Source organism: Salvelinus alpinus, chromosome 18, assembly GCF_045679555.1.
Source record: "Salvelinus alpinus chromosome 18, SLU_Salpinus.1, whole genome shotgun sequence".
Taxonomy (NCBI): domain Eukaryota; kingdom Metazoa; phylum Chordata; class Actinopteri; order Salmoniformes; family Salmonidae; genus Salvelinus; species Salvelinus alpinus.
The window spans coordinates 37,870,670-37,891,676 of record NC_092103.1 but is presented as its reverse complement, the minus strand read 5'-3'; the positions used below and the strand labels follow the sequence as shown (position 1 = coordinate 37,891,676).

The following is a 21,007-nucleotide window of genomic DNA, read 5'->3' as shown; positions in this document are numbered from 1 at the left end:
ATCAGACAAAACTGATTCAATATTTCTGAACTAGGTGGAGACCACAGAGGGGCAACATGGGCTGACAGGCAGCGCTGTGACAAACATCTCCTGGGTCTAGGAGTTTGCAATCCTTGCCATCACAAACCCATTAGCACAAAATAAATCAGTGCCAAGCCACAATGTTCCATCAGGGCTTGGCAGGGTCTATGGGGAGCATTGGGGATGCTATCCAACCAGGTGCAGAGAAACAGGCCCCTTTCAGATGCCCTGAGCTGTGCCGAAGCATGGGAAGAAAGGATAGGGATCTCTGAATGTGAAGCAGGGCACGTGCAATGTCACCCACGCTGGGACTTGCAATCTCACTCCACACATGAAGATCACAGGCGTATTAGTTCATGTCACTCCTACAGACCTGCAATGATATCCATTTTCAATCATTGATGACTTCCTCCCAATGTTACTTTATTGACACAAAACTACACAAAAACAAAGGTAGCCAGAAACATCTGACACATCTTTAGGCCAAAACCCTCCAGACAGGATACATATACAGTTGAAGTCAGAAGTTTACATACATATTAGCCAAATACATTTCAACTCAGTTTTTCACAATTCCTGACATTTAGTCCTAGTAAAAATTCAATCTTATGTCAGTTAGGATCACCACTTTATTTTAAGAATGTGAAATGTCAGAATAATAGTAGAGAGAATGATTTATTTCAGCTTTTATTTCTTTCATCACATTCCCAGTGGGTCAGACGTTTACATACACTCAATTAGTATTTGGTAGCATTGCCTTTAAATTGTTTAACTTGGGTCAAACGTTTTGGGTAGCCTTCCACAAGGTTCCCACAATAAGTTGGGTGAATTTTGGCCCATTCCTCCTGACAGAGCTGGTGTAACTGAGTCAGGTTTGTAGGCCTCCTTGGTCGCACACGCTTTTCAGTTCTGCCCACAAATGTTCTATAGGATTGAGGTCAGGGAATGTGATGGCCACTCCAATACCTTGACTTTGTTGTCCTTAACCATTTTGCCACAACTTTGGAAGTATGCTTGTGGTCATTGTCCATTTGGAAGACCCATTTGCGACCAAGCTTTAACATCCTGACTGATGTCTTGAGATGTTGCTTCAATATATCCACATAATTTTCCAGCCTCATGATGCCATCTATTTTGTGAAGTGCACCAGTCCCTCCTGCAGCAAAGCACCCCCACAACATGATGCTGCCACCCGTGTGCTTCACGTTGGGATGGTGTTCTTCAGCTTGCAAGCATCCCCTTTTTTCTCCAAACATAACGATGGTCATTATGGCCAAACAGTTCTATTTTTGTTTCATCAGACAAGAGGACATTTCTCCAAAAAGTACGATCTTTGTCCTCATGTGCAGTTGCAAATCGTAGTCTGGCTTTTTTTATGGCGGTTTTGGAGCAGTGGCTTCTTCCTTGCCGAGCGGCCTTTCAGGTTATGTCGATAAAGGACTCGTTTTACTGTGGATATAGATACTTTTGTACCCATTTCCTCCAGAATCTTCACAAGGTCCTTTGCTGTTGTTCTGGGATTGATTTGCACTTTTCGCACCAAAGTACGTTCATCTCTAGGAGACAGAACGCGTCTCCTTCCTGAGCGGTATGAATGCTGCGTGGTCCCATGGTGTTTATACTTGCGTACTATTGTTTGTACAGATGAACGTGGTACCTTCAGGTGTTTAGATATTGCTCCCAAGGATGAACCAGACTTGTGGAGGTCCACAATTTTTTTTCTGAGCTCTTGGCGATTTCTTTGGATTTTCCATGACATCAAGCAAAGAGGCACTGAGTTTGAAGGTAGGCCTTGAAATACATCCACAGCTACACCTCCAATTGACTCAAATTATGTCAATTGGCCTATCAGATGCTTCTAAAGCCATTACATCATTTTCTGGAATTTTCCAAGATGTTTAAAGGCACAGTCAACTTAGTGTATGTAAACTTCTGACCCACTGGAATTGTGATACAGTGAATTATAAGTGAAATAATCTGTCTGTAAACAATTGTTTGAAAAATGATTTGTGCCATGCACAAAGTAGATGTCCTAACCGACTTGCCAAAACTATAGTTTGGTAACAAGAAATTTGTGGAGTGGTTGAAAAACGAGTTTTAATGACTCCAACCTAAGTGTAAGTATACTTCTGACTTCAACTGTACCTGTAGAGAGTGAATGACATTCACAATAAAAATTCTATTGGATTCATATTACAATTAACCCGATTCAATAGTAGTTTTGCTCAGTTTTCTTTTCCCAAAACCTCAAGACCCTGATGCGTACAGATGATTAGTGGAATGTGTTAGATCAGGGCTGGGACAAAACCCTGACAACTACCTGATGGACATTCAATGAGTTTCCATGAAACAGCAAAACTGGCTACCACACAATTAATGCAAAATATCTGTTGATGGCGTCATATATATGTGTGCGTGTATACATATACACACACACATATACAGTCATTGGTTAATGCTACAATGAATGACCCTATTACAGTGGACGTCAGTCAGTAGTCACACTGGGCTAGTTGAAACAATGAACAAACTGGATGTAGAGTAAGAAAATGTTATTTAATTGTCCCTCCACAATGATACAAAATACTGATTAAAAAATGTACGCATTGAGGACCACTCAAATTGAGTTGAAACATGGTACAGACATCATCTATAATGCATTACAGCTATACACATGTAACGTTATGCATAAACAAAACACTAAGTAGGCTAGAGTGGATAAATGGACAATTAGGCACTTAACATAAGTTACATTTCCCATCGCCTTTTCGTGTAACTGGAAAAGGGTCATGTGTCTTGAGACAAATGGCAGTGACAGTGCTTTGTTTCATTTTCAAATAAATATTTTTTATTTCATGCTAAGCGGTGTTTGGACATGAAAAGAATCCTGTTTCAAAATAAAGGTCAACATCCTACTGCATTTCAATTTCCAAAAATGGGTACAGCAGAGACTTACTTTGTTGCGTGTCAGTGGTGGGGACAGGTAGAAGCTGAGAGGTGGGCGAAGAATGTGTCTTTGTTTCGGAAGTCCTCGATGTAGAAATTGTCTCCTTCGATATGGACTCACTTATGGTGGTCTTTGCTGTTCGGGTCAACTTGTTTGTTTGGGAAGATTTAGTGGTTTTACCTGTAATCCTGTTTGCCGATGTGGTCGCGGTAGAAACTGGGGAGAGCGCTGAAATCGTGGACAACCTCACATTGTCCTCGGGTAAATAGTTTGGCATGGTAGTGTCGAGCTGCCCGAGTGTGATTTCGGACATGGCAGGTTGCTTTGATACAGACAGTTCATTGTTGTTGGAGGCGCGCGGTGCAGCACGATATAACCCAGCTGTCAATGAAAACAAAAGTAATTCCAGCATCGTTGACCTTAACATAGTTCCAAGTTCACACTTCATGTTCTTTCAACTCCCCACGTAAAAGTTTGAACAATTCCAACTAAACAGCACTTGAGATCAGTGCACCCATCACTGGTTCTGCTGCCACAACTGCTTTCTCGCGCTTACAACCAGCTCGAGTTCTACTATCCGTCGCACCAACGAGACAATGGGCAATATGATTGACAAGCGCTCCAACCAATGCAAAGAGCCCTGTTAAGAGTTGTACATTTTAGATGTCTCTGTAATTTATTACATACCTACACGTTTCCCCAATTTTTATTTTTTAAACACAGGGTGGTCTACTCTGGCCTAGAGAGACTGAGAACACTGTCTACGACAGTTTTTTTTGCTGCAAAACAAAAACATGGTAATTAATCAAAATTCACATGAATAAATAACACTGGTTTTGGTTGATTTAGTAAAGAATAAATTTAGTTTGCCAAAATAGATTAAAAGCCTATTCATGATTGACTTCATGGCATATAGTTTAATTGAAGTGTCCATTACACGAGAACCTAGAGCACCATCTGGTGACGACTCAGCGAAACCAAAGGTCAGGACCTGCTCCTACCTAAACTCTATATGGGAAATATTTAACCTAAAAGCTCATTTGGAGGATGTGAGGCAATTGCGGAGCCTCCAAAGCTGGCAGAGGCAAAATTGAACTCCGTACTGCATCGTTGTGCGCTGCCCAAATATTGTAACATTGCGGAAGGCTCCATATAGCTCTGCATTGACATGATTGGTTGACGGTAGGTGGAGGCGGGAGGTCCAGTATAAACACAAACTCACATCCTTGACAACAGCTCTGCAATGCAAAGGCAAGAAGTATAAATGCCTTGACTTTTGCAGAGGCCTTATCACAGTAAATGCTGTATGGCTCATAGACAGAAGACAGGCATTTAGTCTTGATTGACCATGCAAAGCCTAACTTAGGAGTAGTAACAAAAAGTTTCTGGGTAAGATCATAGTCAAACTTTTATACACCAATCCATCATAGCTTAAGATAAATGATGAAGAATGGAGAGCGCACATGTCACAGGGGAGGGAATGAGGTCACAGCATTTTATTTGATAATTTTCCCCATGTCGTTTCCCTTGTTATTTTGTTTGTCACATCTTAAACGGTGTACATTTTTTCCAATTGTTAAAAAAAGACAATTACTGTTAAAAAATGCTGTTCCCTTGGGATTCTGATAGATTTAATTCAAACACTTACAAGACAACATTATATTTTTTCCTGGGAAAGGTAATTTATTTTCAATACAAAAAAGGTACAGACTCAAGCCTTGACAGCGAACTTGCGAATAGTGTACAAGCGTGATTTTCTCTGCATCTTTTTGGTCATCAGACTCTCCTCATGTTTGTTCAGCCGCCTGCGGATGGCACGGGTCTTCCTTGGCCTCAGATCCAGGGGCTTGTACTTCTTACCCTGCAAAAGAAGCAAAAAAGTGTAAAGATTCCAATTCCAGTCAAATCACTATTCCAATTTCCATGATTTCAGGGATTCAAGTCTTTTTTGGTACAGGTACAACTGACCATGACACGTGTTCCAAAATGTAAGGCCAGAAATATTTATTTACAGGTGGAAGAATTATTTACAGGTGGTTTATTCCAGGTAATTACATATACATTTGACTGTATGTGTGAAAGAAAGTGAAGAAAAAAATATATATACAGAATGGGGACATTCCAGAAAGCAAGCTCAACTACTGTTATTCACGATTTTCTAGAAATATGAAGCTTTATGTCAGAACACAAGGCTCCACAACAGCTGATTTTGGAATCAGTTCACCAAATCATATCCAGCTCTTCAAATCTGCTAACTACTAGTTCAACGCTAATAAATCTCAACAGTCCCTTCCCCTCTGCCCTCCATTTGCACATTCACATGCTCTTCCGCCATATGCACAAGTGTACCAAAGCTGAGGGAGTGAAAATGATTCAAGGTGTAGGGGCTAATAAGACCCTCCAATAGCCAGTTTAACAGCTTCAGAACAACGTCTTCCCAACACACACAACAATTTAAAAAATAATGGAGAGGCGTGTATAATTATATGCCACATGCAACGTCCCGAATGTCCTGAAGTTGATGAGTTTAATTGATCCCCTCGGCACTTGAAGTCTCGTCAGCAACATGTGACAACGGAGTACCCTCCGAGTGAGTTGGCAGGGGCGAGGGGCTGGTTTGAGATTCAGCAACGCAGTCCTTGATCCAGGCTGTAAGTGCCATTCTGCAAATGACCCCCTAGTCTTGGAACCCATAACCAAATCCAACGCTAGCTAGCCAACTACATTTACTTCTTGGGGCTAGGGATGTGGCGGTCACAAAATTTCATCAGCCAATGATTGTCAAGAAAATAACTGTCGGTCTCACAGTAATTGACCGTTAACTAACAAAACACACATAGCCTACAAGCCACTGATGTATACCTTTGGAACATCAACATTTAAAAAGTTTAATAAATCCATTTAATATAGCCTACACCTTCACAATAAATCAAATGTTTATTTTAGACAGGTCTAAAGAAGCATGATATGAATAAAATGTAGTCCATTTCAGAAGAACAGAATAGCATTCTCTGTAGTCCTTATATTAGGTCCTGATCTGGCTATGCCAATTGGCTGTGGGTTACACTAGTTAATTTAGCAGACACGATTTGCTTTGAATTCCGTGGCATTATTTTATAGTATCAAGAACACAAATAGACAAAGCTGAATAAAATATAAATAATATTTTCTCCAAACGCTTTGAGGGAGAGCGCACATGCGGCTATTCTGTTGAGCGGTTAACAAAGAAATGGGTATTCCTATATGCTTAATATAGTGTTCTTGATTTGTTCTACAAACGTTGGACTATATGTTTTGATTTTTAATCCATTGTAAGGCTGCTTGATGCGACTAATGATGATTTGAAAACTCAGTTTAGTTTTTTGCGCAAGCTGTACACACTACATCAGTCTCTCATTTACAATTTGACAAGCACTTCATAATGCCTAGAATTTCATGGCGGCATCCCCTTTGTGTGGCCGTAATGCACCCTAAAAAAACTGCGACCAGTGGCCGTTGAAGCCCTTCTCCCCGGGTGCTGCGTTTGAAGCCCTTCTCCCCGGGTGCTGCGTTTGAAGCCCTTCTCCCCGGGTGCTGCGTTTGAAGCCCTTCTCCCCGGGTGCTGCGTTTGAAGCCCTTCTCCCCGGGTGCTGCGTTTGAAGCCCTTCTCCCCGGCACTCACATGGCTCTCCATCACATGATCGGGTCTTTCTCAAAGGCTACAAGTGAAGACCGACACGTCGGGGACGCAACTGCACGTGTCCTTATGCAATTCCGAGGTGCATATTGAAGATATTGGAAGAACTGTCCAAATTTACAGCCAACAAGATGGGTAGGCCTAATGAACACCAAAAGCACTAGCCTATGTCAATCTACTATCCCCATAGTACATAAATTGACCTATTCTATTCTGTGCGAGAAATAAATATTCCAAATATAGTCTGGGACAATTGTGGGATGCGATAGCTCCCAAATGAATACAACCACTAGCATCAAAAAAACGTTTTTATGCAATGTGGCAACAGATCAGAACGTTTAGCTTAAAATGTTGATAGCCTAATAGTTTATTTATACACATTATAAGAGCAGCAATGCACACATCGTAGTAGGCTATAAGCGCAAATGTTCCATTAGTGGAAAAACATTATCAAAAGTGACCGCAAATGCGATTATGCATGCAATGCTTTTATTATAAAGGTGCATTTTAAATGGTGAAAATGATCTTCCCCAAACTTGAAACTTACCTGCTGCTTATGTATGCCAGTTAGGCGCTACACGCATTGTAAAGCGGATGTGCTTAATTTTAAGAAGTTATTTGGCCACTTTAGTTGTAATACAAACCTTATCAAAACATATAGGCCTGAGGTGTGATTAGAAAAAGTCGCCAAAAGTGATAATATATAATTCACAAGTGATAGGCTAATATTGTCACCCATCAAACTATTCTTGATTTAATCTTGTCTTTACATATACGTGTGAAAATGTATTTGATTTAGAATGGACCATTATCATGCACCTGTATTGAAACAGGGCAGCTAGAAAAAATACACGTCATCTATGCACTTAAATAGCGAATGGAGAATGCTTTTCCCGTGGTTCATTTTCATGCCAGCCAGGTAGGCTATACTCCTGTTGTAAATATAATATGTTTAATATTAGGAAAGTTGGGAAATAAATATATTAGGCCTAACCTATAAAAAGCTGATGGGAGGCCATCAAAACTCTGTTTTCTCAAGCAATTGCATAGCCTATAGAAATGTTTGGCAACAAGAGCTGTCATGAAGTGTTTGATTAGATTTTCGATCACATTTGCATTGATGTCAGAGTGATTAGAGGGACAGTAGAGTGCTGAGTACCAGGCAGTTAGCAAGTTTGGTAGGCTACTAATGACCATCAGCAGCATCAAAGCATGGAGAAGCCTTATTACCATGACTAAACGGTCATGTGGAATTTGACTGCCTTCATGACTCGTGACCGCCGGTGTGGCGGTAATACGGTCACCGCAAACAGCCCTACTTAGGGCAGATGTGGCTGGATTTCAACTAGCGAAAACTCCACATCATGATTCAGCAAAAGAATCAGTGACGCTGATGCACCAAATAAAGATTTGTGAAAAGAATCTAATGCTGATGCACCAAATACGTGAAGACAATTAGAGCTCAGTATTGCTAGTGACCTCAGGATACTGTACCATCATGACGCATAGATACTGTGATTCTATACTATAACATCCTATAACTTAAATCCATGAAGCCAGCAACAAAGTTTTAAATAAAAGGTCTACCTTGTAGAATTTCCTCAGGTTCTCCTTCTGGGTCTGGTTGACGACTGTCAGGACTCTGGCAATGGACTTCCGAACGACACGGCTGAAATAAAAGGTGGGAATAAGTGAAATGCATGAAACATTGCACTTTGAACATTTTATTTAAAACAACTTAAAAAGGTAGACTCCGCAATATGACGTAGATGCAAAAAGTAAACAGCATAGTGGGTCAATTTCCACAACAACAGAGCGTTAAAGCACGATAATCAACTTCTCCTGTGACTCCCATGCTGTAAGAGCGTGAAGCTAACCCATCCACATGCGCAGATGCTGTGTGAAAGAAAAGTCTTGAATCTCACTCATCTCAATATCTGCAATGCTGATCATGGCAACTAATGACATATTGCTATTTACTACGTTTTAATTTTATCTTTCAAATTGTACCGATAAGATGTAGGGAAATGTACAATTGCTTTCTGCCATATATCAATGTCAAACAATGTGTAGTACATTCAAGTTTAACATGTTTTACGAGGGGTGTGCCGATCTGGCAATGATCTGGTTATGAGTTTCCCTAATTTTCCAAAAACATTGTATTTTCAGCTGTTTGAAGCCGGTGTACAAAAACGAAAGTAAAAGACGCAAAAACAAACCTCAAGAATGGGAATAATAGAAACAGCACACCCAAAACATATTTAGCGCTTCTTAGATTTGCTTTCAATGAGATTGACAGATCTATAATACATTTTTATGTCAATTTGGTCAGGTCACACAAAAAGTTACATATTGAAAACAAAGTAGGGGCGTGGATCAGAAAACAAGTCCGTATCTGGTGTGACCACCATTTGCCTCATGCAGTTCACCAGGCTGTTAATTGTGGCCTGTGGAATGTTGTCCACCTCTTCAATGGCTGTATTGGCAGGAACTGGAACACGCTGTCGTACACATCAATCCAGAGCATCCCACACCTGCTCAATGGGTGACTGGTGATGTCTGGTGAGTATGCAGGCCATGGAAACACTGGGAAATATTCAGCTTCCAGAAATTGTGTACAGATCCTTGCAACATGGTGCCGTGCATTATCATGCGGAAACATGAGGTGATGGCGTTGAATGGCACGACAATGGGCCTCAGGATCTCATCACGGTATCTCTGTGCATTCAAATTGCCATCAATAAAATGCAATTGTGTTCATTGTCCATAGCTTATACCTGCCCATACCATAACCCCACCGCCACCATGGGACACTCTGTTCATAACAGCAAACCGCTCGCCCACACAACACCATAAACGCTGTCTGCCATCTGCCCAGTACAGTTGAAACCGGGATTCATCCGTGAGGAGCACACTTCTCCAGCGTGCCAGTGGCCATTAAAGGTGAGCATTTGTCCACTGAAGTTAGTTACGACGCCGAACTGCAATTAGGTCACCTTGGTGAGGTCGACGAGCACGCAGGTAAGCTTCCTTGATACGGTTTCTGACAGTTCATGCAGAAATACTTCAGTTTCATCAGGTTTCCAGGTGGCTGGTTTCAGATGATCCCGCAGGTGAAGAAGAAAGATGGAGGTCCTGGGCTGGCGTGGATACACATGGCCTGCGGTTGTGAGACGTACTGCCAAATTCTCTAAAATGACATTGAAGAAGGCCTATGGCAGAGAAATTAACATTCAATTCTCTGGCAACAGCTTTGGTGGACATTCCTGCAGTCAGCATGCCATTTGCAAACTCCCTCAAAACTTGAGCCATCTGTGGCATTGTGTTGGGTAACAAAACGGCACATTTTAGAGTGGTCTTTTATTGTCCCCAGCACAAGGTACACCTGTATAATAATCATGCTGTTTAATCAGATTCTTGATACGCCACACATATCACATATAGGTGGATGGATTATCTTGGCAAAGGAGAAATGTTCACTAACAAGGATGTAAACACATTTCTGCACAAAATTTGAGAAATAATATTTTTGTGTGTATGGAACATTTCTGGGATCTTTTATTTCAGCTCATGAAACATGGGACCAATACTTTACACATTGCGCTTATATTTCTGTTCACTGTATATGTAATTCTATGATTAAGCGCGTGTACACAGGAGGTTCCGTACCGGGAATAAATTCAATCAACTTTCACCCATGTCATAAAATACATCTTAAAGTTCCCTTTAAAATGCTCAAATGAAGGTTGTTGAAAAACCTTCAGGGCCAAGCTTCCCGAGATTACTTCATTCTAAGGTAAACAGGCTACATATGCCTCCATATTTCAATAACAATAACAATCAAATACAATTGAGTTCTATTTTGCTGTTGTGGCCTAGTCATTTTGCCTCAATATACTTCCTGTGTAACAACATGCACAATGATGTGAGAATTAAGATTTAATGCAATAGAGGCTACAACAGAATAAAACACCTCAATATTTGTAGCCATAGGTGATAGTCTCTCTAGGAGCTGATCCGTTGTCACTAGTGTGTACGACTACTTATGTTAGGTAAGAAATTTAATAGAGAACGCTGATCTGAGAGCAGCACTGCCTTCCTTTCGATCCTATCAGTATCGACACATGCTTCAAAGACCCACTTAGTGAACATTCTCTACGCAGAGTTTTGGGAAACGCATGTGACATATTTGGACATTATAGGAACGATGCGTTGCTAAACCCTTCTAAGCTCAAGTTCTGTCGCTATCAGGAAACACAGAACCAGGTCAACAAGTTCATTACCTGAGAGTTCAGGTTCTACCAGGGGCGGCAGGTAGCCTAGTGGTTAAGAGCCTTGGACCAGTAACTGGTTCGAGGGTTGAGCGGATAATGATCCTGTGAAGTGCGCGGTTGTGATCTCACCTAGCCTACCTGCACCCTCATAGAAATGTGTGCATTGAGGACCCATAGACGTCAAGCGTGGTGAATTGGACACAGTAATTCACATCTGTGAGCATTCCATCTAAACTCCTGACATTGTTGTCCAAAGGTGAGGAAATGCTCATATGGGTGCAGTTGTGTTTACATTCACCTAATGCCTGCTTTTAATGATGCCACTAGACACTTCTGCATATGACCTGTCTGCAAAACATTGTGGAAGGAAAGGTAAAATGAACTGTTAGCAAGTGCAAGTGATTCTAAACAATACTCACATCTTGGACAGTTTGGATGCAGCACCACCCGTAACCTTGGCAACACGGAGCTGAGATAGTTCCACCTTGAGGTCTTCAAGCTGTTTAAGGAGTTCCTCCTTCTTCTTGCCCCGCAAGTCTCGGGCCTTGATTTTAGCCTGAAAAAAAACATTGATAAACAAATCATTAATTAGAACGGTAGTTCTTTACTGATGACTTCAAACTAACATGGAATATTTTGCAATCTGTCTAATCATACAGATCTAACAGGATAACTACAATAACATTGTAATTTATCTGAGTCAAGTGTATGACAATGTTCACCCTAGAGGGAAAACCAAAACACACAGCCATGGCCTCCTATAAATGACGACCGTGTCCTAGACTACTTAAATTACGATTGAGGATGGTTCAGGCAAGATGCCCAAACTCTGAACCTTGAAATGCAGCATTCACATTTGTAGCACTAGCAAACATACCCAAAATAAAACTTTCGTCTGACAAGTGCCTAATTATGTCAATGCCTCTAAATACTTCACACTAGATAACATATTTGCAAGATGGTCTACCTAGCGACTAATAAAAACTTAAAATTGCCAACTAACTACACTATGTGAGATAAAAGTTACCTAGTTGACAGTCGATGTCATTAATTTGTCTGTCTCTCGTAGTACTTATGTAAACCTGACCATCTGAGGGGTTAGCCCAAAAAAAGTACCACTGGATTCTGAACGTGCAGGACATTCTAATCAACGAATTCGAAGGCGGACTCAATCAAAAATTAATCACGCAAAGCCCAGAGATGTGTGCCAACTATTTTATAAATGTTACTATATACAAATTGTCTGGATGATGGAAGATTGTGTTAGATTGATTTATTGTCGATTATTGCTTACCATCGTCGTCGCTGATAGCTCACCAAAAAGGAAGTTGAGGGGCCAGGTAGGAACATCTACCGGGTTATTATCGACCAATCAGAATCTTCGTAATCCTGACAAGAACTGGTATCAATTAGATTTCCGGTTTCAAAATAAAATCTCTCAGTAAAAAAAAAAAAATTTAGTAGGATAAGTGATGGACATCTTTTTTAACGGTTTCGTTGTACAGTAAATAGTATTGCAATAGTTAATGAATTTGGGGAGGAATCAAAACCAAATAATTGAAATATTGCTACCACTTGATGCACATTTAGCAATAATTTAGAGTATGTTGAACGCATAACATTTTTCAAATGTGTTATTATAATTGGTTAATATTCAGAGAGAACATTCAACCTTTATTCACTATGAACATTCAAACGGCATTAAATAAATATTTCACACATAAATAGCTATATAATAACCAACAAATGTTTAGACAGAAAATTAACCATAGGGTTGTCTGTCAAATAACACACTGTGGTACTCCATAACATACTCTCAGCATGTTTAATGAAATTGGCCTGAGCACGGAGCTGCTCCAAATCGACAAGGAGCAAAGTGTTGTAACTGTGGTAGAGAACATGAGGTGACATCCCTGGAATGCCCGAGTAGGGTGAAAGAGACTGGGTTTGCCAAAATCAGGGCAGTTGAAAGAGTTTCCCTATGAGGAGGCTATCAAAAGGGTAGAAAGATTATCTCTGAAGGTCCCTTGTAGTGAATCACCAGCAGGACCCAGAAATTCTTAATGTGAAGAAAGTGGACTTTGTGTCTTCTATAGCGATCGTGTGAAACGGCACTGCACAAGTTGAAAAGAAGTCAAGAAAGATCTACATCATTGTTTCTGTAAATGAAATATTTCTGGGATTAAAATATCTCACATCTGAGGAGCTACCTTGATTACTTACATTTCAAGTTATTTAGCAAGTCAATTATCTTGTGTGATTTACAGTAGTGAGTCCATACATTTCTTTCATACTGAGGCCCCGTGGCAATCGAACCCACAACCCTGGCGTTGCAAGCGCCATGCTCTACCAACTGAGTCACACTGATTACAGGTGTGTTTAAGTTTTCAAATTACTGAAGGAGTGGGAATATATAATTTGAAAACTTAAATACCCTGCTTAGGCTCTGAATCCTCAGAGAGTGGGATGACACGACACAGTGTGGCTCAGTTGGTAGAGCATGGCGCTTGCAACGCCAGGGTTGTGGGTTTGATTGCCATGGGGGTTCAGTATGAAAGAAATGTATGAAAATGTATGGACTCACTACTGTAAATCACTCTGGATAAGAGCGTCTGCTAAATGACTTGAAATGTAAGTAATCCAGGTAGCTCCTCAGAGAGTGGGATCACATACATGTATATATATGCAATACCAGTCAAAAGTTTGGACACACCTACTCATTCAAGGGTTTTTCTTTATTTTTACTATTTTCTACAATGCAGAATAATAGTGAAGACATCAAAACTATGAAATAACACATATGGAATCATGTAGTAACCAAAAAAGTGTAAAACAAATCAAAATAGATTTTAGATTCTTCAAAGTAGCCACCCTTTGCCTTGATGATAGCTTTGCACACTCTTGGCATTCTCTCAACCAGCTTCATGAGGTAGTCACCTGGAATGTATTTCAATTAATAGGTGTGCCTTGTTAAAAGTTCATTTGTGGAATTTCTTTCCTTCTTAATGTGTTTGAGCCAATCAGTTGTGTTGTGACAAGGTAGGGGTGCTATACAGAAGATAGCCCTATTTGGTAAAAGACCAAGTCCATATTATGGCAAGAACAGCTCAAATAAGCAAAGAGAAACGACAGTCCATCATTACTTTAAGACAAGAAGGTCAGTCAATCCAGAAAATTTTAAGAATGTTTAGTTTCTTCAAGTGCAATCACAAAAACCATCAAGCGCTATGATGAAACTGGCTCTCATGAGGAACGCCACAGGAAAGGAAGACCTAGAGTTACCTCTGCTGCAGAGGATAAGTTTATTAGAGCCGCCAGCCTCAGAGATTGCAGCCCAAATAAATGCTTCACAGAGTTCAAGTAACAGACACATCTCAACATCAACTGTTCAGAGGAGACTGCGTGAATCAGGCCTTCATGGTCGAATTGCTGCAAAGAAACCACTACTAAAGGATACCAATAAGAAGAAGAGACTTGCTTGGGCCAAGAAACACGAGCAATGGACATTAGACCGGTGGAAATCCAAATTTGAGACGTGAGATGTCTTTGTGAGACGCAGAGTAGGTGAACGGATGATCGCTGCATGTGTGGTTCCCACCGTGAAGCATGGAGGAGGTGCTTTACTGGTGACACTGTCTGTGATATATTAAGAATTGAAGGCATACTTAACCAGCATGGCTACCACAGCATTCTGCAGCGATATGCCATCCCATCTGGTTTGCACTTAGTGGGACTATCATTTGTTTTTCAACAGGACAATGACCCCAAACACACCTCCAGGCTGTGTAAGGGCTATTTGATCAAGAAGGAGAGTGATGGAGTGCTGCATCAGATGACCTGGCTTCCACAATCACCAGACCTCAACCCAATTGAGATGGTTTGGGATGAGTTGGACTACAGATTGAAGGGAAAGCAGCCACAACAAGTGCTCAGCATATGTGGGAACTCCTTCAAGACAGTTGGAAAAGTATTCCTCATGAAGCTGGTTGAGAGAATGCCAAGAGCATGCAAAGCTGTCATCAAGGCAAAGGGTGGCTACTTTGAAGATTCTAAAATATAAAATAGATTTTGAATTGTTTTACACTTTTTTGGTTACTACATGATTCCATATGTGTTATTTCATAGTTTTGATGTCTTCACTTTTAGAAAATAGTAAAAATAAAGAAAAACCCTTGAATGAGTAGGTGTGTCCAAACTTTGACTGGTACTGTATATATATATATATATATATATTATTTTTTAAATAATTTTTTGTAGTTTATGTGGATTGATGTTATTTCTCCCTTCCCTCTAATGAAATTACTTTTCTTTGACAAATTTTTCACCCCTGTCCAGTTGGTGGCGGCAATACACCATTAAATGATGAAGTCTGTCGCAAAACCCCACCGAATGAGAAAAAGCTGCGCCAAATCTCTGATATATTTATGCAATAAGGGGGGGGAGTTGGTATATGGCCAATATACTATGGCTAAGGGCTGTTCTTATGCAGGACGCGACACGGATACAGCCTTTAGCCGTGGTATATCGGCCGTATACCACAAACCCCCGAAGTGCCTTATTATATTATAAACTGGTTACTAATGTAATTAGAACAGTAAATAGTACTTTTTGTCAAAGTAAACTGTCTGATATACCATGGCTTTCAGCCAATCAGCATTCAGTGCTCGAATCCCCCAGTTTATAAAAAATGATTTTAGCACCTCAACTCATTATGTGAACATTAGTGAATCTACACAGCACCTTGCTCAGATGTATCCCCTCAAACATGAGGTTACATGTGGCTCCTCTAATATTGGTTCTTGAAGAATTTAACTAAACATTTTCAGTCCTGTCTTACCCTAGTAATAACAAAAATGATAGGCTACGGTTGTTTTACTCCACTTTGGTTGTCACCTTTCTTTTGACTGTTGGTCTGGGTCCTTGCATACATAGACCTATATTTATGTCTATCCGTGCATTTAAGAGAATCTGTTTGGATTGCAAGATGATCTGTAAATCATTGATTCTGCACAGTCAGACTAATGTAGTTGATCTCAAAATGCAATATATGAATTTGAGAGTGGTAATTTATGCTACATTTTCCCAACAGCCCCATCCCTCAACTTCACAGCCAACCAGAGCAAAAGCATCCATTGAACTACAGGAATCATAGACAGGATAGGCAGCGCCGTTGAGACAATCTCCATTTTGAAGTGGTACATTTTCTTCTTCACGATTGGCTGATCCCTCCTGATGGACATGACTCTAACATGGTCACCAGGAGGGATCAGCCAATTAAGTTGTAAAGGTGTCAGCATGCTTCAGGTAAACTGGCGCCTAGCCAAACTCGGCTAGCCGAACCGAACGAGTGTGCTCGCATACTGCCTTAAAAGAGTGTCGCTTGAAAAACAAGAAAAAGCGGCAATAGTACTGTTTGTCCATTTTGAGACGCCATAGTCAGTATACACTTCCTCAAAATAGTCTCACCGAAGTCCTAAACTAACAAAAACGTCACAAAATGTCATCATAGTATATGCACAAACTCTCCCAAATTGTTTCGGCTGGGAAGCCTTCGGAAGCCTTTAGTCCCTCCCAGCTGACTACATTAAAATGGTGGAAGCCCTCAATGGTGCTGCCCATGCAAACACAGCCTTTTGGACACTAGAGGCCTCTATCATTCTCTATGAGAGGAATATAAGCGGCAGAAAGGCCAATGGACTGAAACAAAACAAAAAATCACATAGTTTTTTCCCAAATGTATTGAGTTTGATAACTACAGTAATATATTATGACAGTGATGTACTGTAAACCGTACTGGTTTTTTGGCATTTATATTTTATTTCCAATAATTGTCTAGGTTGTTGTGAAATTGTTAGATTACTTGTTAGATATTACTGCACGGTCGGAACTAGAAGCACAAGCATTTCGCTACACTCGCATTAACATCTGCTAACCGTGTGTATGTGACCAATCAAATTTGATTTGGTTTCAGGGCAGCACACTTATTGTGAAGGATTTTTCAAATATTTGACCCGGAAGGGACAGTTTATGCTGCTGGCTTCACGTAGGTGAAAATGATTCTGACAACAACACTATCGCGTGTCAAACTAGTTAGCTAGATATTTGGTTGAAAAGTAATGATTGTGTAACACTGGCAGATAAATTACAATCAAAACACCGTTAGATTGTCACATCTGCATAGACTGTGGTTGCTAGCAAAAGCACCGACCGGGCAAGTACACTGTACTACGCTCGCATCAACTCAACAACAGCGCCGTGGAGGACTAGCTCGCTGGCTTGCTAGCTACTGTTTCCTCCAGCGAAGTGGCTCCGATGGCGAAAAACACTCTTTCGTCGCGATTCAGGAAACTCGACATAGATGAATTTGATGAGAACAAATTCGTGGATGATCACGATGAGGCTGTCGACAATCAAGGACCCGACGGCTCGGAGATAGACAACCTCATCAGGCAATATCCTTTACGTTCATGCGCATGCCCCCCGTGTTAACTAGCAAGCTAGCACATTTAGCTATCAGATAGCCTCGGCGATTTTGTTTTTCATTCAAAAACCCAAATGTTCAACATAGCTGATTTTGTGTTCGTACTGACAAATGTATCTTGCAAGTTAGCTTAGTTGATGTTGTGTAAATATGTCGTTTTAGGTTGTTGGCTAACTAGCCAATGGAGGATATCCCTGGCTGAACCGTCTTTAACTCTGGTCCAGACCAGGGCGCCCTCCAGAGCTATCTAAACCCGAGACTCTTGGATGTCCTAACTTTTTGTTAGCTAGGTAGTTACGTCTAAACATAGTTGGCTATAACTAGCATGCAAAGTACAAGCAGTTGCTCCAGTATCGATGGGGGAATCACTGAGCCATTTGATTTGGGTGAGGCAGGAGTATCAGTGTCAGTAGGGTCAACATGGCCCCCTTAATAAGGGCCTTATTTCGAGTGAGACACATTCAGGTCAGGATTTGCTTAAATATATATACCCTCCCCCCACCACCTTGTCTGGTGGTATAGCTATCCATCTCTCTGCGTCATCCTGCTCCATTTGAGGGGAATATGGTTGGTCTGGTCAGGTGAGATGGACACCTCTATGCCTGCGTTTTACAAAGGCAGCCCAACTCTGATCTTTTGACCAATCAGATCAGCTCTGAAAAAGATCTTACGAAAAACCAATTCCAGGAAAAATATAACAATTGAGCTGGCTGTGTAAATGCAGCCTAAGGAATTTGTATTTGATTATGATCCCCATTTAGCTGCCAAGACAGCAGCTATTCTTCCAGGGGTACAGCAAAATTAAGGCAGTTTATACAATTTTAAAAACAGTGCAATACATTCAGATTTCACCACACACTGTGTGCCCTCAGGAAAGAGATCTCACATTGGATGCTGCCATCAAAACCCTCCCTGATATCGGTCTGTTTGTTGGTGGAAAAACATTTGCTTGTGGAGATGCATTGTGTTCCTGCCCCTTAAACCTATTTAGGATATGGCAATAGGAAGTATTAAATTCCTTAACCGACTGTAGTGCACAGGCGACATGATGACAGCTTTTCACATTGCTCTCCGGAACCCTCCTCTCAACACTAAGAATCCAGCAATAAAGGTAATGGGCCAAGATGTGCATCAAATCTGAAATTGTACTCTTGCATCATGTAACTTTGTGGGAAGCTCCTTTTGTCAATATTGGCATTGGTCTAGAATACTAGTATTACAGAGTTAAGAACATATCGTAAGCTCACTCCACAGCTAGCTTGAAATGTTGCGGATGGAGCCATCCAATTGATACTTTTCCTTGTGGCTCAAACCATTGGAATGTTGTCAAGTAGGGCGGTCCCGAGTTCAAGCCAGGCATGAGGCGAATCAGGTGGAAGTGGTACTCACTAAGCAAGCAATGTGGCGTCCATAACATGGCAGGAGAGGCTTAGCAAGCATCCCAAAAATGTTGCCTCTCTCTCGTGGGAATCTGCAGTTGTAAATAACTTCCTTTAACATGCTCTCTCTCCCTTTCTCTCGCTGTCTTGCTCTGTCTTTCAGGAAAGGGCTCTGGCAATAGTGCTGAGAGTGTTGACGTCATTCAAGTCCAGCGATATCGAGCCAGCTGTCAAGTCGCTAGACAGAAGCGGGGTGGACCTGCTTATGAAGTACATATATAGAGGCTTTGAGAAGCCCTCTGACAATAGCAGTGCCATTCTCCTACAGTGGCACGAAAAGGTGTGAAAGCTCTCTGAACTTGTGATCTTTAAACTCTAAGCCACCTAATACAGGGATGGGCAACTGGTGGCACCCTCTTTGAAGGCCCTCTGAACTTGAATTTTTATCGAACTTTTTTTTTTTTTTTTTTTTTTTAGGAAGGGGGGCAACTGTTGGAATAGTATAATACTCCAGGTGCAATTTTGAAGTTTAGTTGTGCATCAGCAGTTTTTGGTTGAATTACTGGCCCGGGGAGCCCCCATTGATTTTGTTAGTCAGTCTCACTCAGATATATTAAAAACAGTAGACATATCTCTCCACTGTATAGCAAAATGTGTAGAATTGCACGAAACTTGTTATGAAGTTGCTAAATTGTCTCTCCGCCCCATGGCAAACTGGCTTTAAAACTGCAACATTTTCTCTCAGCTGTCAAGAGGGGGGCTACTAAAACGTTTCTCACGATGTGGGGGGGGGGGGGGGGTATGCACGTGGTTATGCAGACCCACGAGCAACTGTGGCCCCTCATGAATTCAGATGTGGCACCCACCCCCATAAAAGTTGCCCATCCCTGACCTAATTTAGCATGTGTGTATGATATTTGTTCATTTGTCTCTTCCCCTCGTTTTCTTCACTCAGGCTTTCGCAGTTGGGGGCTTAGGGTCAATCGTAAGAGTTCTGACCGCCCGAAAGACGGTTTGAGGGGACGTGCTTTATCACATGGAGCATCTCCTGCATGACCACTGACAAGAGGAGTGACTGCCTTCTGTATAAGGGAAAGTAGCTTATAATTACAATACATTTCTTCCTGAGAATAAAAACCTTTACACTACATAAGTTAAAGACAAAAAAACAAACAAAGGGAACATTATTTTCTGTTAGAAAGTATTTAGCTGTAACTAAGGAAATTGATACATGTTCATGTATAGGATTATCATTTTTACCTAATCACGAGGTTGTCGTTCTTTCACCATTGCATTTCTGTTCTAATATTCATAAGTATCCGCATGTTTCTTTTGAGGGTGGGGGAAAGAAGAGTTTCCCTAATGACATGAACATGGCAGGTAAAAGGCTGTGCATCAACTGTTACTTGGTACCAACGGTACCTTTGTACCAGTGTGTGTGTGTTGTGTGAGCTTGCGAGTATGTCCTTTGGCTCACATCAGTGTTGAATATTTAGATTTGTTTTTCTCATTGTCAGTTTTGTACAGACAAAAGTACATTTAATATAAAGAGATTGAGATTCAATTAATTGGTGGGTGGGGGATTTCATTGTAAAGTGCCTGCTGCAATAAAACTCATGGATCATCTTAACTGGGAACAAGTGTCCTTGTCATTTGCCCTCTAGTCTGCAGGTTGGTGGTGAATTTGGCTGTGGAACCTGTATTCCTGTTCAGATTGAACACAATGGTACGTGTGAATCTACAAACTAGTTCGAGAAACACCTCATCCAAATAGTATATTATTTTTTCGGGCTAGGGTATAAGTGAACTATCAATTTAAAAAGGCTGGACCTATCAGGAGGCAAGGTTGAATTTATATATAAAAAATAGGTAAAGCAGTGTTGGCGGCAGTAAAGGTAATTTTCAATTGAGCCGACATGCAGCGTTTACCGTGAATGTAGTCTCCGCTGATGCGGGAACATTGCCTTTAAATCACACTGAACTTCCGCAATATGGATTGAATAGAACCCAAAATCAAATAAACTTTCATAGCTGCTTAACCAGAAATGTTAAGCTCCAAGTGACATCTCTTCATACAGGGTTTTAAACAAGTACACCTTACAGCCACCCAGAGAATGAACCAATGCCCCCACAAGCTAGGTATCTAATTGTAATAGACATAACAGGTAAATTATCTTTATACAACCATCACTGACGTCTACAACATATGTCCATAAACCCCGTCGATAA

At 40.9% G+C, this 21,007-nt stretch overlaps 3 protein-coding genes across 3 annotated transcripts in view; 1 reads left to right on the top strand and 2 right to left on the bottom strand.

The window, feature by feature from the left end:
- Positions 1 to 3,541, bottom strand: part of LOC139543455 (multiple epidermal growth factor-like domains protein 9) — a 69,358-nt gene extending 65,817 nt beyond the window's left edge. Inside the window, exon 1 of the mRNA XM_071349556.1 lies at positions 2,978 to 3,541. Within this exon, the coding sequence (XP_071205657.1) occupies positions 2,978 to 3,416 (439 nt within the window). The 5' untranslated portion in view covers positions 3,417 to 3,541. The remainder of the gene's footprint in view (positions 1 to 2,977) is intronic.
- A 1,087-nt stretch (positions 3,542 to 4,628) lies between these two features.
- Positions 4,629 to 12,337, bottom strand: rpl35 (ribosomal protein L35). Its single transcript, XM_071351227.1, has 4 exons — positions 12,213 to 12,337; positions 11,338 to 11,474; positions 8,232 to 8,313; positions 4,629 to 4,829 (listed from the first exon to the last, which is right to left on the bottom strand). The coding sequence occupies exons 1-4, from the start codon at positions 12,213 to 12,215 to the stop codon at positions 4,680 to 4,682; spliced, it is 372 nt and encodes a 123-aa protein (XP_071207328.1). The 5' UTR covers positions 12,216 to 12,337; the 3' UTR covers positions 4,629 to 4,679.
- A 4,594-nt stretch (positions 12,338 to 16,931) lies between these two features.
- LOC139544284 (actin-related protein 2/3 complex subunit 5-like protein) lies at positions 16,932 to 20,415 on the top strand. The gene is made up of 4 exons (XM_071351226.1): positions 16,932 to 17,371; positions 18,439 to 18,510; positions 18,942 to 19,118; positions 19,734 to 20,415. The coding sequence occupies exons 1-4, from the start codon at positions 17,231 to 17,233 to the stop codon at positions 19,794 to 19,796; spliced, it is 453 nt and encodes a 150-aa protein (XP_071207327.1). The 5' UTR covers positions 16,932 to 17,230; the 3' UTR covers positions 19,797 to 20,415.
- The last annotated feature ends 592 nt before the right edge of the window (positions 20,416 to 21,007 follow it).